Source organism: Podarcis raffonei, chromosome Z, assembly GCF_027172205.1.
Source record: "Podarcis raffonei isolate rPodRaf1 chromosome Z, rPodRaf1.pri, whole genome shotgun sequence".
Lineage (NCBI taxonomy): Eukaryota > Metazoa > Chordata > Lepidosauria > Squamata > Lacertidae > Podarcis > Podarcis raffonei.
This window is the reverse complement of record NC_070621.1, coordinates 40418266-40436389: the sequence shown is the minus strand read 5'-3', so window position 1 is coordinate 40436389 and position 18124 is coordinate 40418266. Positions and strand designations below refer to the sequence as shown.

Sequence of the window (18124 nt, the reverse complement as noted above, 5' to 3'; positions counted from 1 at the left end):
AACTGTAGTCCAGATACACCGGGGGGGGGCACATCTCCCCCACCACTGGTCCAAAGGCTGGTTCTCATGTGTATTATAATGCTTGATGACTCACCTCTTGAAGACTCATTGTTTCAATGAGTTGCAGGAGTGCTGAGCATGGTCATTGGAGCTCATGCATTGGAGCCCATGCAAGGCAACATGGACTTTCTGTCAGTGGCAGCTTGTTCACACATTGAACTCATCACTAGAGGGACATACATGTGGGGAACCGGTCTGAAGGTTCTTTGAATCAGTTGCACTCTGCACTTGTGAAATAAGATCTCACACACCCACACAAGGGGGAACAGATTTAACTTTTAAGCAGTTTTTTAAAAACCTATTCCTTAGCTGTTGAGTGATTTTGCTTTGAGTTGATCCTTCGTTGGCAAGGGAATGGTGAGAATTTGACTTTCCACACTTTGCTAGCCCAGAAGGAAAGCTACAGAAGACAAGGGGCAACCTTTGGGCATTTTTATGAGACCAGATTTCATTTCTATGGGAAGGAAAACCTTGCAAAAGCATAGTTAAGACCCATTGATTCAAATGAGAGAGATTAATGCAGCAATTTTATGCACAGGTCCTTGGCAATAAGCCTAATTAGTTAGCTCAGTGAGACTTCTCCTTTGGCATGCCTAAAATTGTACTATTAATCTGGTGTTTAATTCTCCCACTGAAACTCATGGAAGTGCTTTCAGGGGGGCCAGATTGTGCTTTTAATTTCCTGCATTAATTTTTTGCTTTCTCTCTCATCTTATGTGTCTCATGCACTGATGATCCATTGATGAACAGGCTGCCCTATGTGAACCCATTATGTAAGTGACAGGAAAGGCTTTTTCCTGGGTCAGCCTTGGATAGATGGATCAAATTGTCCTAGCCAAGTTGCTCCATCATCAGGTCTGAAGTGACTGACTGATGGCAAGTTCAATGTTCAGAAGTAACCTGTAAAAACTCTGGGTGGATTGTTGAACGGTGGACTTCATGAAAAGATGGCCGAATATGAGATGGCAGGTTCAAGCTTGGAACTTTTTTGGTCATACAGTCAGAGAGCTTGGAGAAGGCCTCAAAGGGCTTCTAGTACAACATGGAGCTATAATACACCTGAAAAAGACAAACATCAATCATGTCTCCAGGTTTTCCAGGCAGCAGGGGATCCGGTTAGAGGGGGTGGAGAAACTTGATTCTGATGGCAGTTAAAATTATCAGTTTTTCTGATCACCTCCTCTGTAGCTTTCTATTGCTTCAGGCACACCTTGGTGACAATTCTAGCTTTGGCATCTTCTTCTTCTGATCATCTTAGAAATACAGGGGGTTAGGAATAAAAAGGAAGCACCACACACACAAAAATGAGGTGTGTGGGGGTTCAGGTTGAGGAGGTGCTGCTGGAAATATCACATAGAGAACAACATGCCACGTAAGAACAAGATAAAATGTTTTTGTCTGCAACAAAATGCTGCTGCTGCTGTTCAGAATTCCAGCCTTCCCATTCGCCCCTCCACTGGTTTTTCCATGTTTTCATCAACAGTGAGTCAAAAGAGAGTCAGCATTCTGTGGCCACTGAGCATGCCTGGTCTTCGTAGGAGGGACTGGGGGTTGGGGTTTCTCCCTGTAGGTTTCCCCCTAAAAACGTTTGCAATTTTTGCAGATATTGCGGTTTCCCAGAGCCTTGTGCTATTTCTCTTTAGTGTGCTTTGGTGCTGCTTTGGCTAAATAAGGAATGGCACTCACAGCATGAAGATTGGAACTAGAAGGAACGAATAGACATATAGGAAGCAGCCTTGTACCAAACTGGAACATTGGTTTGTCTAGCTCAGTATTTTCTCCAAGAAGTATGGGGAACCTCTGGTTCTCTAGATGCTGCTGGACTACAACTCCTATCAGCCCCAGCAAGCATGGCCACCTGATCTACAGTGATCAACAGCAGCTATCCATAATAGTTTCTCACAAGGGTCTTTCCCAACTCCACCAGGAGATGTGGATAGAAGGAACCATCAATTTTTGTTCTCAAGTTTCTTATTTTGCCAGTCTTAACTTCAGTTCACCACATTTTGCAGCAATTTGCATATTAAAAAAAACCTCATTAAAATTCACTAGCATTTTAGTGCATTGTTTCTATAAACACATTTTTATATGCAGTTTTGACATATTTTTGCAAGCAATCTCACCATATATAATGTACTTTTAAATGTTATCTTCAACAATATATTTAATTTTATGCATGTTTTCTCCTTAAATGTGCATTGCTTACTTGGAGCACTACATTGTGAAGCTTAAGCGTGAAGAGATGGTTGTGTTTCGATTCACATAATTTGTAAACAGGGTAGATTTAGCTTTACATGTGTACTGAATCAAAATTCTCCTCCATCCCTACCTGGTGCTGCCTGACCTATGGACCTTCCCCAAAGGATAGCAAAAATAAGGACAAACCATTTATTCTAAGCCATACTCTCTGGGGGAGAGAGAGAGAGAGAAGTAAATAAACTGTGCCTTTCTCAGAGGCATACTGTACGTAGAGTCCCTTGTGCCCTTGGCAAGGAACTATATTGCTCCCTGAAAACTGCAATAGAATTGAGCAATTACTACATTTTACATGACCCAAGTGCTCAAAGCATCCAGAGTGAGAGCAAGGTGAAGTAGAAGGGCGGAAAAAATTGCGTGTTTTTGTGCCATGGTGTGAGAAAGACATAAAGCTTCCCCCACATTTGATCTTGTTGCAACAGCAATGGCACAGCACCACACACATAAATGTCCTACACCCCATAGTTTGATAGGTGATTTTTGCACACCTTGCCCTGGGCTTGCACCCTTGACAAGAGCTGGTTTCACCAGCCCCTAGGTACTTCTCTGGCCTTTCTGTAACATAAGGAGCAATGATGAGAAAATGGAAAAACTCCAGCCAGTGAACTCACTGGAACTCACTGGCATTTATTTTTGGCTAATGGAATATCCTCCATTAGTGGGGAGGGTGGGGGAGTGGAAAGAAAGACAACAAAAACACTGTTCACATGGTGTGTGTCTGGGGTTTGCTTTGTCATCATTCCAGGAAAATAAGAATGAAGAGGCAGCTCAGCGACATGGCAATGAGGAGGAGGAGGAGGAGGGAAAGAAAGAAATGGGCAAGAAAACCTGGGGCGATATGGCCAAGGGTATGAAAACCTTCCTTTGGAATCCTGAGACAAGGCAGTTCATGGGCAGAACAGCTCACAGCTGGGGTAAGTCCAACATTTCCTCCCACCCCATTCGAAACGGGAGGCAACCGTAGCAGGATGTGGACAGAGGAATAAATGCAGGAAAGCCTTGCGCTGATATCATTTGCACCCGCTTAGGCTTGGCTACTGTTGGGAATCATGGACTGGTGCCAAAGATGGGGGTAAAGGAATGAAGGTGGTATGAAGGGAAATGGAATTGCAGAGGCTGTTTTGGGAGGCTGTTCCAAGCCACAATGGGCAGTGAAAGAGGCAGGGCAGAGTCTTGTGAAGAAGCATGAGATCTTTCAACGTCTGAGGCTGATGTGGAGTTGAGTCCGTGAAGGTCATGGCAGGGATGTGTCGGGGTTTAAGGGCGATACGAGAAGGGCTTTGAAGTTATATAGCAAGGATGGGGACCCTGAAAACTTTAGGGTGGCCATTTATTTATTCTGCCTCCAAAGGCAAAAAGAACCTATAATTGCAGGTGGTAGTGCTAAATGTATGAGCTACGATTTCTGGTGTTCTTATACCCTACAACATTTATCTAATGAAAATAGGGACGTCCCATTCCATAATGATAATTTTACTATTTGTACCCCACCTATCTGACTGGGTTGCCCATCCATTCTGGGCAGCTTCCAACACATAAAAACATAACAAAACATTAAACAAACTTTCCTATATAGGATTGCCTTCAGACGGCTCAGTGGGTCAGATAACTCCATACCCTCTAACATTTCTCCAATGAAAATAGGGCCGTCCTAAGGAAAAGTGGGACATTCCAGGATCAAATCAGAAACTCAGACTGCTTCTCTAAATCAGGGACATCCCTGGAAAATAGGGACACTTGGAGGGTCTTGTGTTGTACTTCCACTAACAGAGGCAGTGTGCCTTTGGGTACCAGTTGCTGGGAGTCACAGGTGTGCACAATACTGTTGCCTTCAAGTTTTGTTTGCAGGCTTCCAATGAGCATCTGGTTAGACACCAGGCTCTTCTTATATATATAAGAAAACTGGGAGTGATCCTGCTTCTTATAGGAATTATATTAGTGATGATTACCATGTTGAATAGAAAATTGTGATCAGCGATGGCTGGCACCCATTGGAACTGAGTGGAGCAGAAGACAGGGAGACCAACAGAAGGTGGATCCAGAACCAATGACAGGCAGAGCCCAGTCATTCTTATTTTGTCCCCATCCTCCTCCCTGCTGAGTTTTACAAGGACGAACGCTAATGCTGCTTCCTGGACTGGTTGTAAGTAAGAAGGCAGGCAAGTGGCCAAGCCATGACTTGTGGGGCAGTGCCCCATTTGCCCTAATGAACCAGCCTCTACTGATTCTAGTACCCACATGGGTGGATTCCCAGGCTGCTGGAAGGGGCAGAACCTGGTAGTATGGTACCCAGGTAGTGAAGAGCTCAGTTGGATAGAGTGTGGTGCTGATAGCACCAAAGTTGCAAGTTCAATCCCCATATGGGACAGCTGCATGCTCCTGCATTGCAGGGGGCTGGACTAGATCAGCGTTTCCCAAGCTTGAGTCTCTCCAGCTGTTGTTGTTTTTTTTAACTACAATTCCCATTATCTATAGCTAGCAGGACTGTGGTCAGGGTTAATGGAAACTGTAGTCCAAAAACAGTTGGAGCCTCAAGTTTGGGAAACACTGAACTAGATGATCCTCAGGGTCCATTCTAGCTCTACAATGCTATGATTATATTTGCCAGGCTAAAATTTGACACCCACACCCTTGGGGTGGCTTCCCAATGCCAGCTAAGCAAGGCACCGGACTTTGAGAAGGAGGCACGAGGCTTTAGCAGGGTCCAAGAGCCCTCAGGGCTGTGGGTGGCGCTGTGGTCTAAACCACAGAGCCTAGGACTTGTCAATCGGAAGGTCGGTGGTTCAAATCCCCGCGACAGGGTGAACTCCCGTTGCTCGGTCCCTGCTCCTGCCAACCTAGCAGTTCGAAAGCACGTCAAAGTGCAAGTAGATAAATAGGTAGCGCTCCGGCGGGAAGGTAACGGTGTTTCCGTGCGCTGCTCTGGTTCGCCAGAAGCGGCTTAGTCATGCTGGCCACATGACCCGGAAGTTGTAGGCCGGCTCCCTCGGCCAGTAAAGCGAGATGAGCGTCGCAACCCCAGAGTCGGCCACGACTGGACCTAATGGTCAGGGGTCCCTTTACCTTTTTAGAGCCCTCAAGCCTCCTTCCAAAAGCTAGGTAAGCACGAACTTGGCCAGCAAACTTTTTCAACAGAAGGCCAGTCCACTGTCCCTTAGACCTTGTGGGGGGCCAGACTATATTTGGGGGGGTGGAAATGAACGAATTCCTATGCCCCACAAATTACCCAGAGATGCATTTTAAATAAAAAGACACATTCTACTCATGTAAAAACACGCTGATTCCCAGACCGTCCGCGGGCCAGATTTAGAAGGCGATTGGACCGGATCCAGCCCTCGGGCCTTAGTTTGCCTACCCATGAACTAGGCTTGGGGAAGGAGGCAGAAAGGTAACCCTTTGGCTCCTGCGCCCTTTGTGGTGGAACTGGTTGCACTGCCCTCAATCCACCACCGCTGCTGGTAATAGGTGTTGGAATTTATGACATCTGTATGACATTTATTTTCTGTTACCCCTGCCCAAGGAATGCAGAGCAATGCACATTCCCCTCAACATTGAAAAAAAAACCCACGATCCTCTGAGGTAGATTAGAATAAGCAGCATAGAATAATCCAATGGCCACCCAGTGATGTTCGTGAAGTGATTCAAAACCAGGACTCCCAGGGTTCATTCTGACACCCTAGCCAGAATGCTACACTGTCTTTCAAGGCAAATTGGTGAATGAGAGAGAGAGAGAGAATTTGGTGCAGGTTCTAGATCCAAGGGAATGCCAGAATTAGCACCGATTAGCTTGTCCTTGTAAATTATTAAAAATGTTTTAAAATAAAGGAAAGAACAATCACAGTTGTTCTATTGCCTATTGCATTGACGCTTTTCTATGCTCCAGTAAGGGTTTCTTGCCCTCCCCACCCTTGCTGGCCCCTTGCCAAAGCCACTAACAGGCCCAAATTAAGTTTGCTCTCCTCCCCGCCCGCCCCAGTTTGTTCTCAGACCTAAAAGTTCCTCTCAGCATAAAAGCCTCGGGAACGTGGAGGTGAAAGGGCACATCTGCATTCTCAAAGATTGTCCTGAAACTGGACTTGGGCTTTTCCTGGGAAATAAACACACAGAAATAGGTTGGGTTAGAAGTTTGCTTCAGTATCATTATTATTTCTAAAGCCCCTGGGATTTGTTCTCTTGAGACAATCTGTCCATCATCTTAGGTCTCTGGTCAGGACAGAGCCTAAAGGCAAACAGGCATTTCTGTGCTGTAACCATACGTCTATTTTTAGGGAGGGCTCAACACTTGAGTTTTTGAGGCTGGGTCCCTGGTCTCCTGACCCTTTCTCCTTTTGAGGAAGGGTTGTAGCTTAGTTGCGGAGTATCTGCTTTGTATGCAGAAGGTCCCAGGTTCAATACGCAGCAACTCCAGGTAAGACTAGGAGAAAACCCTGATTGAAACCTTGGTGAGCTGCTTCCAGTCAGTGCAGACAGTACTGAGCTACACACACTACACTTGATCTTAGCCAACAAGCTAAATGGAAGCAATTGTCTGACTCAGTATAAAGCACCTTCCTATGTTTTAAAGAACTTACTTTTAAGAAATTTGCTGACATGCGGCAAGGCATAGGGGCAGTAAGATCCCCATCACTACCATTTTAATTTGCCCAGAGGTACTTTACACCTGTATGCAAATTTGTGGCAATGGGACTGCGCATAGAGTCCTTTAAGTACCTAGCAAACCTCCTGGTAACATCAGGGAAGAGCATTTCATACCCTGCACCCCAAATTATTTTCTTCCACATGGCTTAGGTTTGCTAAGCAAATGTGCTTTGAGTACTGTTGTTGTTGTTCAGTCGTTTAGTCGTGTCCGACTCTTCGTGACCCCATGGACCAGAGCACGCCAGGCACTCCTGTCTTCCACTGCCTCCTTCAGCTTGGTCAAACTCAAGTTCATAGCTTCAAGAACACTGTCCAACCATCTCGTCCTCTGTCATCCCCTTCTCCTTGTGCCCTCCATCTTTCCCAACATCAGGGTCTTCTCCAGGGAGTCTTCTCTTCTCATGAGGTGGCCAAAATACTGGAGTCTCAGCTTCAGGATCTGTCCTTCCAGTGAGCACTCAGGGCTGATTTCCTTAAGAATGGATAGGTTTGATCTTCTTTGCAGTCCATGGGACTCTCAAGAGTCTCCTCCAGCACCATAATTCAAAAGCATCAATTCTTTGGCGATCAGCTTTGAGTACTACCTGATCCAAATTACCGTAATAGCAGTGATAATTTAGAATTACCATCATTATTATTATCACCTCTCAATTACCAACCTACTTCCACGCAGAGTGGGGAAACATTACTTTATATATATTTTCTTCCATTTTATGCTTCTCCTTCTCCCACCCACAACAAGCCTGCGAGGGAGGGAGGTTAGGTCAAGAAGTAGAAACAGCCTCAGGTACCTAGGGAGCTTTATGGTTGAGTAGGAATTTGAACCTAGGTCTCCAAGGTCCTGGTCCAATACTCTAACCACTACACACTACAGTAGCTCTGGAAACAGGAAATGCAGCATCCTCATTACCTTAAACATATATCTATATCTATCAATCTGTCTGTCAATCTTATCTCCTTAAAGGCATGCATCAATATTGCTTTTTATTCAAGTTGGCACCCCTATCACCCAATAAAATAAACACCCTCCTCAACCACACTATCTGCATCTTGATGCAGGAGCAAATAGGGGCAGAGAGAGCTGCCTTGTACTCAGACCATTGGTCCATCTACCTCAGTACTGTCTGCAGTGCCAGGGGTGCCATCTCACCCTCAGGGTTGTGGGTGCCTGCTGCCGTAACATGGGCATGCGATGTCACACGCCTGCACTTAGAAGAGAAGGGGGGCTCCTCTTCTCCTCCACTCCACAGCCAGTGAGACACCCTTTTCCGCAGGGAAGGGCCTGGACTTGGGGGCAGACTCTGCCTCCACGCCTGAGCCCCCTCTCTGCAAAGGGTGACTCGCTGGCTGGCTGTGGAAGGTGGAGCTGAACTGCTTCTCTCTCAGAGGCAGCGCCACAGAGGTTGGCTGGCTGTGTCCCTCCAGCTTTGCTCATTGACTTTGTGGGTGCCCAGCCCCCACAATTATATTATTGTGGGTGTCCAAGCACCCACGACCCCCTGGAGTTGGCTCCTATGGCCTGCACTGACTGGCAGGGCTCTCCAGAGTTTCAGAGATTTCTCCCAACCCTTTCTAGAGATTATTGAACCTGGGACCTTCTTCATTCAAAGCAGATGCTTGACTATTGGGCTACAGCACCTTTACAAAGTACCAGGGGGCAGGCGATCAAGTCCAGCATGCTTTTCTGTATGCCTGGATAAAGAGCCTTACTGCCCCCTACTCTGTGTTTGTGGGACCAGCATAATTACTGTTGCGTCTTCATACAGGTTACCTCTTACCTCCATGGGAAGTCAATAGTGTTTTGTCTTTTCTTGTCTTGCAGGCCTGATACTCTTATTTTACCTCGTTTTGTACTTGTTCCTGGCTGGGATGTTTGCATTTTGCATGTATATGATGTTAATGACTCTGAGCCCCTATACACCGAAGCACAGGGACAGAGTTGCTCCACCAGGTAAATTATATACTTGAACTCAGATCGCTATAGCTCAGTTGCCTCTGAGCGCAGCTTGCTAGGCTCATGGAATTTGTATCAACCCTACATATGTTGGTGGTGATGCACCATGTATAGCCCAGGCGCATGAGACCACCACCTTGCTGAAACTAAGCAGATCTGGGGCTGGCCAATGGCTGGATGGGGGGTGACTACCTAGGGACCACACGTGCACCACATTGGGTTCTATACCAGAAGAAAGGTGTGGGATGTTCATGTTAGAAAGGAAAGCCCCATCTGCACTATGCATTAAAAGCAGTATCATACCACTTTGACAGTCATGGCTTCCCCCAAAGAATCATGGGGATTTTAGTGTGTTAACTGTTCTGGAAGTATGTAGGAGGCAAATCCCTGTTCCTGGGAAGAAGAGTTGACTGATAAACCCCACTGGGGATTGCAACTGAGAGTTGTTTGGAGCCCCTATTCCCCTCTCAGTACCAACAGAAAACCTAGCATGTGGTTTTGAGCTATTGTTACATCCTTGGATAGTTTCTGAGGGTCTGCCTCCTGGGGTGGGGTAGGGGGACATTTCACAGTTGTCCCCTGACCTTCCACTGCTGTTCTGCATGGGGTTGTGCCTCTGAATACCAGTTCCTAGGAAACATGATTGGGAAGAGTGTGGTGCTCTCAGGTCTGGCTTGTGGGTTTCCCAGGGGCATCTGGGTGGTCACTGTGAGAACAGGATGCTGGCACAGATGGGCCTTTGGCCTTATCCAGCAGCCCACTTCTTGCATTCTTTTGAGATGAGGAGCTATAGTATATCCACTGCAACCTGCTGCCCAAATGGGCAAGGCAGGGAGGGGGCAGCTGCAGGTCCTTGCTGCCATTGTTACCCCTTTGCTTCCTCCGGTGCTTGAGCAATGAACAGCTTTGGAAGAAGGAGCAGCATCCTGCTCTCTTGCTCTGGATGGTGGGTTCAGTTGAGAGAGCAAAGGGAGGAGGAAAGAAGGAGGAACCACCACAACTATAGGAAGCGGTGCTATAGAGATGGGGCATCAAAGGGCAGGGAAAGCCCATCAGGGAACTTCTTGCCAACCTCTGTTCAATTAAAAAAAGCTCCATTTTGGATTCACACTTCTGTTTTCTGGCTTTTTCTGTTGCAGGAGTTATGATTAGACCACACATTAGCAGCTCAGTCAACATTGCGTTCAAACCCGCTGACGCCAATTCGTGGCAGAATTATGTGGATAACCTGCATGCGTTCCTAGAAGGTGGGCTTTCTGTTTTTTTGTATATTACTCACACCCCGCCCCGCCCCCAGCTCCATATAAATTAGCCAATCTTTTTTTTTAAAAAAAATTTCTATTAAAAGATTTTCCATAAGTAACAAAAGTACATTCAGTGTCTCTGTTTTTAAATTGTAGGAATCCTTCATACAGGTCAATTACAGTCAGTTTGAGACATTTTTGTTGCAGGCAATATGGGGTTGAGGGGGAAAGAGAAGAGGGGATAGAGAGAGAGGAGGAAATAGAAAAAGAGGGGAAAGAAGGGGGAGGAAGAGGATAAATTAGCCAATCTGATGAAGCCAAACTGGGAAGAAGAATCAGTTAGTAATGACGTTCAAGTCATGTGACTCAGCCAACCTGTAGGAATCTTATGTACCTGAAATATACTCAGAGTCACCGACCCATTAGTAGTTCAGCGGAGCTCCGGCCAGTCGTTGAGCTGGGGGTGCTGTGCTGTGCTAGAAGGAATGTGGCAAGGCGGTACTCCCAATCCCCTTGTGTCATGCGGCGGAGGGTGTCCTTGGTGGTCCGCACCAGGTTGAACGGCGAGAAGCTGCTGTCGGTTGCCATTCTGAGTTCCTTGAAGCCTGGATACACGGTGCGAGGCAGCGGTGCGGCAGGTGGCAGTGCTGCGGTGCTGTGTGTGGCAGTCAGCTCAGCGGGATCCCATCCTTGTTGCCAGTGAAATATACTCAGAGTCGCAAAGTGATTTCATGCTCTTTATTCAGCTCATAGTAGTGAGGAGGAAGTCCCCTCAAAGTATCTGCTTTATATACATTATTTACACAATGTGCTGCACGTGATTGGCTAATTCCGGACTTCTCCTGTAAGCCAATCAGGTTGTGGATTCACTTCTATCTGGAGCTGGATAGGGTGGCTCCTGCCGACCAATCATACTGCTGCATTGTTCTAGGACCAATCAGACTGCTGCATTCTGAATCCTATTGTTCTAGGACCAATCAGACTGCTGCATTTTGGATCCTATTCAACTCAGTACATAACAGTACCCACTGGTCCTGCCTACCACTGGTCCGTTGCCTTTGGAAACAGAGGCAGATTTAGGGCAGCACAACTGGTTCACCCACCCTGGACGGCAAGCCATTAGGGCCCCACAGGGGATGCTGCAACAACAATGTAGGACAGAAGGCGGGAAGCAGGGAGTGCTGAATTCTGGCATTGCACAGGGTGCTGCTGAATTTTGAAATCCCAAATTCTGCCACTACTTGGAAGGATAACCAAGTGAACGTGGAGCCCTTTGGACCTTTCTGCCTCCTGTAGCAAGAGAAAATGTTGCGGTGAAAGACATACGGAATATTAACGTTCTCTGTATTATTACCTTTAGATTATGATGACAAAGTTCAAGAACAGAAGAACATTAAATGCAATGAAGGCAATTATTTCATCCAAGACGGTGAAGAAAGTGGCCCGAAAAAAGCTTGCCAATTCAAGCGATCCACATTAAATGCTTGTTCTGGAATAGATGATCCATCGTTTGGCTATTCAACAGGACAACCTTGCATCTTGCTGAAGATGAATAGAGTATGTTCCCTTTTTATTTCTTTTTATGTATCCTGGAATGGGAGAGGTGTATGCTCACATACATGTGGTTAATGAAGAAACACAAGAATTGCCTTGCTGGTCAGAAAAATAAGTCTTTTGAAGTGGCATGCTGTTTGCAGTGGTGGCCAATTTTTCTGCAGATCAAGGTGACAGCTGCCTCCTAGAATACGCATGTTTCTGACTATGCAGGTTTCATTTAACTCTCATAGTTCATGGTTGTGTCAGTGCACTATCCTCTTAGTGTAGGGATGGGGTTCCTGTGGCTATCTAGATGATTCTGGACTACAGCTTCCATCATTCCTGAACATTGGCCATGCTGACTGGGGCTGATGGGAGTTGGAGTTAACTAACGACACTATTGGTTCCCCTCTTAGTGATTAAAAACAACTGTTGTCTCGTATCTGCTTATTTGCTTTGAATCATAGCACAGTAAATCTGTGTGAGAGGTGCAACATATTTCATTTAAAATGCTTCTGATTTTTTGTAAGAAGTGAAGAGAAGGAACATTACTCTTTGCTGGGCTCCTGTTTTATTACATTGATTTAAATGAATGTACATTGTGTGATCCTGACACATAGTGGTGACTAATGTTGCTTTCATAAGCTTGCCTGTTCTGGACATTTTACTGAAACCACTGGATTTGCTTCCCAGTAAATGTACTTTGGAGGAGGGCACTAGGCTGTTCTCAAAATTGGTGGTGTGGTTATGGGGTTGGGAAAACCCCAAGTCATGGATCTACATCATAATTTGTTGCAGGGAATTTAAAAAGAAAGAAATCTTTTTAGTTGCACATTTCTGATGAACAGATTTTTTTTTATCAAATCACCAGCTGATTAAAATGTGTTATACTGGGTGTTATACTAGGGCTGTTACTTCACTAAATAGATTATCAGGTTCATGTGTGTTGTGTTGACTGCTCAATAGCCAAAAATACTTCTTGGACTGGTTTGCATATAATGCTAAACCATGACTAAGTATTACGTGTAAACCCTACCTAGCAGCTTAACCAATCTGATACCATGGTTTGTTGATGGCTAACAAACCTTGGTTTGTTATAACTATGGCTTGGCATTTTGTGTAAACCCTGCACCCTTCCTTAACCATTATTTGTTTGCCCACATGGTTCCAGATGGTCACTAAACTATAAAGGCACTAGGCGAAGACAACTGGAAAACATACAAAACGTTAGAGAAAAAGCCCATCCTTTGTTTTATTGTCTGGGAGACAACTCATGGTTTGCCAAACAAACCATGGAATTACTTTATGTGCGAACCAAGGCAATGTATTACAGCTGTGTATCCTCCTGTGCTTTGCAGACCTGCTGGAACCATATAGCAAAATAGGGCTTCATTTTAATCATAGGCTACCTTTTTTGTTTTTAATTCAAAGATAATTAAAAATACTGTCTTTTGTCATAGATTGTAGGTTATAAGCCTGGTTATGGGAATCCAGTGACTGTGAGCTGCAATGTACACGTGAGTCCTTTTCCACCTGATTGTATTGCTTATCGCATGGCTGGCATCAGCACCTGAATCCATACTGTGTTTATCTTACTCATGCCCCTATTTTCATTAATGCAGAAAGGTGATGTGGCAGATATCAAGACAGTGGCTTTCTACCCATCTTCAACATTTGATCCCATGTACTTCCCTTACTACGGCAAGCACACACATGTAAGTAGAAATGCAGCTGTTGGGCAAGCATGCCTTTCACTTGCCTGGCTTTAGCAGTTTGCCGGGTAGCAGAGAATAAGAAGAGCAGTTTTTAAACAGAAGAGGAGAAAGAGGTCCAAAGTAGGCAGTGGGTAACTAGAGTTCTGAGATAGCAGAACGGATCGCACCACTTCAGAATGCAGTGGGTGGTGGGTCTCATTTTTTTTATGCTTCCACTTAATGGAAGTGTAGCACAGCTTCTTCCTGATGTGCTAGAGACCATTTGGGGGTGCAGGGCTGGGGACAGGGATTCTTTATTTAATGTGGGAAAAACATTCAACAGTGGCATACCCCCCTGTATTCTAAAATGGCACAGTTTACAGATGTGTTCAGTTGTAAGTCTAGACAAGGTCCTAATCTCCTGCAGTTGAATGTGTAAACTGACACCATTGTGACATATTGTAGTTGAGAGGATGTGCCAAAGTCTATGACTTGTGTGCATGGTAGATATATATTAAAAACTTAGAAAGGGGGCAGCGTTCTGGGAAAAACTGACTTTGGTAATCACACCTACCCTTGAACCTAATACGTGATTTTTGCATAAGGTGCAGTTCCCGGAACGTAATCCCTACGTAAGTTGTGGGCTTATTGTAAAGCAGGGTATCTTAGGGAGGGTGTAGGGCAGGCCAGGTGACACCTACACCTCTGTCCTCCAACACCTCACTGCTCTTTGCCATTCTCCAGCATCTGCCGCCTGAGCCATATGCTTCCCTCTGTCTAACGTTGGGACAGGCCGTGCCAGTATACGCAATGAAGTATCTAATGCACTCATTCCTTTAGTGTAAAGATGTATACTTACACAATGGAACTTTCTTCCTTCTCCCCACCCCCTACACACCCCAAACCACCCCCAGATCTGCTTCAGTCTATTGCACAAGGGTAAATCCTTGTGGTAATAGATTGAGTGCATTAAATTCCACTCTGTGTATACCTTGGAAGTTGAACAGAATCTGTTCCGGAAGTCCATTTGACTTCCAAAATGTTCAGAAACCAAAGTGTAGCTTCTAATTGGCTGCAGGAAGCTCCTGAAGCCAATTGGAAGCCGCAGAAGCCGGGTTGGACATTCGGCTTCCAAATATAGTTCGCAAACCGGAAGAGTCACTTCTGGGTTTGCAGCGTTCAGGAGCCAAAACATTCGAGAACTACCGGTAATCTGTTCAAAAACCAATGTACAACTGTACCTGTATCTGGCTCACGTGACATATATATTGGATTCAAGCCACAGAGCACTTCAGCTGATTTGCCCCCTGTTTACGTTTTAGCCCAATCATTCCCCACCGAGCTATTCTGAGCCATCACTGGACATTCCTATTTCTCTCATCTGCTTATATTTTTTCCAGGTAAATTATACACAACCATTGGTGGGCATTCATTTTTCGGACGTGGCAAAGGACAAAGAGATAAATGTTCAGTGCCAACTGAACGGCAAGGGTATCATCAACAACTTCAACAGTGACCGGTTTCTGGGGCGAGTAGTCTTCATGCTGAAAATCACAACATAGGCCAGAGCAGCATTTGCTATCGCTCTTCCAATGGCAAGCAAATCTTTCTCACCATGGAGGAGGGAAAAGAAGAAGAAATAGGCCATTCGCACACACTAGGAAAATTCAAACCTGATTTGGGGGGGTTATTTGGCTTTCATAGCAAACAAAAAGAAATATGGATAACTCAAATCTAAATCTAAGTATAGGTGACATATTTTAAAACATCCATCCTACGAGCAAATGAACACATGTCATGTTAGAAAACTTTTATTAAAACATAAACACACACAATGTATTTATGTTAGATTTTTCACTGGCACATCAACAAGTGTGGTATTTGGTATGAAGCAGGCAATTTGGACTCTAAAAGGAACCATTGCTATTGTCACTCACCCCCCACCCTCACTGGGCCCAGGCAGATGCAAATCAGCTGCTCATCAATTAACAAACACCCCAAGGTTAATATGTTGTATGTGCACTTGAACTTGAGCAAGGGAGTCTGGAGATTATATAAACCCCGGAAATCTCCTCTCTGGATAGTTGTGTGTGTATTAGATTATTAAAAAGGCACATGCTCCAAGACTCGCTGCTCAAATGGAATATTCCATGTCCACAACTCCTCTGTTTGAGGCAGACAGTTCACACACACCAATTTAGAAGTTAGAAAGCATAAATGTCATGTTGATGACTATTGGCCTATCTACTGAGACCTCCTGGCTCTGATCTAGAACAGGAGAAATACAGCATGTTGGTTGCCTTTTGCTTTTCAAGCTCCGTTCTAAGTAGTGGCAATGACCTCTAAACAGCTCTGGGCCCACCCTAGCCAAGAGGTCATTTCCACCCCTGCATTTGCCTACAGAGAGAATGCTCTCATTTAGCTTACTGTTTCTGTGCACTGTAAACACAAAGTGTACATAGAAATAAATTATCTGGGTCTGCCACTTGGCTCTGGTGTTCCCATCCCCTGGCAGCTCATTGTAGCCCAAGCCAACATGCTTTCTGTTAGTGCTGTAACACTGATTTTTTTATCCATTTTGGCTGTGAGCAGCAAGGGCCAGGGCCAGGTGGTAGGTTTAATCAGTGTACTGGGAGTTTTGTTATGAATGTATTTTCACTTCGACCCCACACTCTTTGGAAAGGGTGGACTATAAATCAAAATGAATTAGTAAAAATCTTCATAATGTGCACTGACCCCATTTGTCTCTTTATTTGTGCAGCGTTTCAGACTGGGAGACTAAGGGTGGGGGAAAGTTGCCATCAGAACAGGCATCAAAGGTTGGTGTGGGATTGGGCTATGTTAACATGCATGCACAACACTTAACCTGAACTTGGAAAAGCTCATTCAAAGTTACACGTTTGTGCTCCAAGAATTATTTAACACAAAGTCAGGTTAGACAACCATGGTTGACTTTATTGTTTAGCACAGACATACGTCCATCTTCGTTATCACTTGTCATACATACTATGACAACATTTAAAGTGCTGGCTTGTTTTTAACATCAGAAGGAACCTAAAGTAGCTTTTGACAATTCAAAATACCATTGAGGGATATGCCGTGCCTTCATGTTAAGTCATAGGGCAATTCAACTGAGTTGAGCTGGGTGTGTGCTGCACAATCCAGCTTGGGTACCACCTCATGCAATCATGAAGAAAATAGGCTAGGATGGGCTGCTGTGCGAAGCAGCAGGGGCAGACTTTGGTAATCTTTCATAATGTGGTGCCCTGTGCAAGGCCAAAATCTGGCATCTCCAAATGGATCTTCTCAATTTTGCACACATCCGCAGCTTTGCCTTGCATGGAGGAACCACCTGCACTGCCCTAAATCCAGCACTGGAAACACTTGTGTGAGAGCCCCGGTCACCAGAAAGAAAACTGTGCAATGGCAATGGCATCATGAAGAAGGAGAGTAAAGTAGTGAGTCAGTAATTGAATGAATGAACACAGACAAAGCAACTGAGCCCCTACATTCTGGTGCTAAGTCACAGCATAGCAAGAGCCTGTGTCCTTTCAGATCACTGCATAGCCCCCTTCCCCTTCCTATCCCTCACGTTCATCTGGACGCGAAAGTACGTACCCATTCACTTCTGTCAGCAATGGAAAACCTCCAGCCCATGAGCTTAATCTGGTCTGTTAGGTCAACCCATATGGCCTGTGAGACCATTTTGGCCCAAGCCACACACACAACTTGATGTTATGTAAAGTCGGGTTTGCAAGCACCGCTGTGACTGTTGAGTGCTTGCATCACAATCAGATGATGTCTGGCACCTGCAAAGTGCTGTGTCTTTGCCTATGTGGTATTATTTCAAACTGTGCAAGGAAAAGAAAACATGTCAGTTGATGGACTCACACCCACTTGTCAAATTTGGCCCAAGGGGTGTAGTGGGAAGAGGTAAAGATTTGGCCTTGCCAGTCAGATGCATTTCCCCATTCCTGACTTAGGTAACTAGCCAGGGCAAAAACAGATGGATCAGCGCTCTCAGCAAATCCATCTGCAAGGACAACTTCCAGCATATACATTCCAGGTCTTTGTCAGGGATACAAGAGAACAGCTGAGAGTCATGTGGTACCACTCACAGCACCTTGCACTTCCGCCTGATTTTATTATTGTGAACTGCTCCGAGTATCCTTGGGAATGAAAAATGACATACCAGTATGATAAATCAAGTTGTATTTACATTGGAGGGAGACTCTTCACATTACCTTAAGCATGGGATGAGGACAGTGTGACTGTCCAAATGCTGGTTGACTCCTAATTCCCACCAAACAAAGCCAATGGTTGGGGCTGATGGGAGTTTTATTCCAACAGGGCTACAGATTCCTCCCCGACCCTGTGGCATAGTGAAATGCCTACAAAAATAACCATCTGTGATGGGATCTCTAGCCAGGCAGCCAAGATTCTTCAGGCATACATGTATGGTGACTATCCTATGTTTTATGTGTCTTATGCAAACCTACTTATAAGTAAGTCTCATTGGCCTCAACAAGACTTACCTGCTTATACATCTCCAGAATGAGTAGCAAACTTCCATAGGCATTCACATTTTGCCTGTAATAGGTAGTACCTTGGTCACTGTAAATGAAGTATTTTGGACCTACCCAAAGCTAAGCTTCTGTGCTGTAAGTAATTGTACTGTGGGAGAAATAACCCACCTGTCCAGTAAACTTGTTTGACCTTTTCATTCTCTTTGAACAGGCATG

General features: G+C 45.1%; 1 protein-coding gene across 4 annotated transcripts in view; it reads left to right on the top strand.

The window, feature by feature from the left end:
* LOC128406848 (protein ATP1B4-like) overlaps positions 1-16117 on the top strand; it is an 83372-nt gene extending 67255 nt beyond the window's left edge. For all 4 annotated transcript variants that reach the window (XM_053374629.1, XM_053374631.1, XM_053374628.1 and 1 more), the window contains 7 exons: positions 3062-3230; positions 8777-8905; positions 10048-10155; positions 11513-11709; positions 13149-13205; positions 13311-13403; positions 14783-16117. In XM_053374629.1, coding sequence (XP_053230604.1) covers positions 3062-3230; positions 8777-8905; positions 10048-10155; positions 11513-11709; positions 13149-13205; positions 13311-13403; positions 14783-14944 — 915 coding nt within the window. In that variant the 3' untranslated portion in view covers positions 14945-16117. The remainder of the gene's footprint in view (positions 1-3061; positions 3231-8776; positions 8906-10047; positions 10156-11512; positions 11710-13148; positions 13206-13310; positions 13404-14782) is intronic.
* The last annotated feature ends 2007 nt before the right edge of the window (positions 16118-18124 follow it).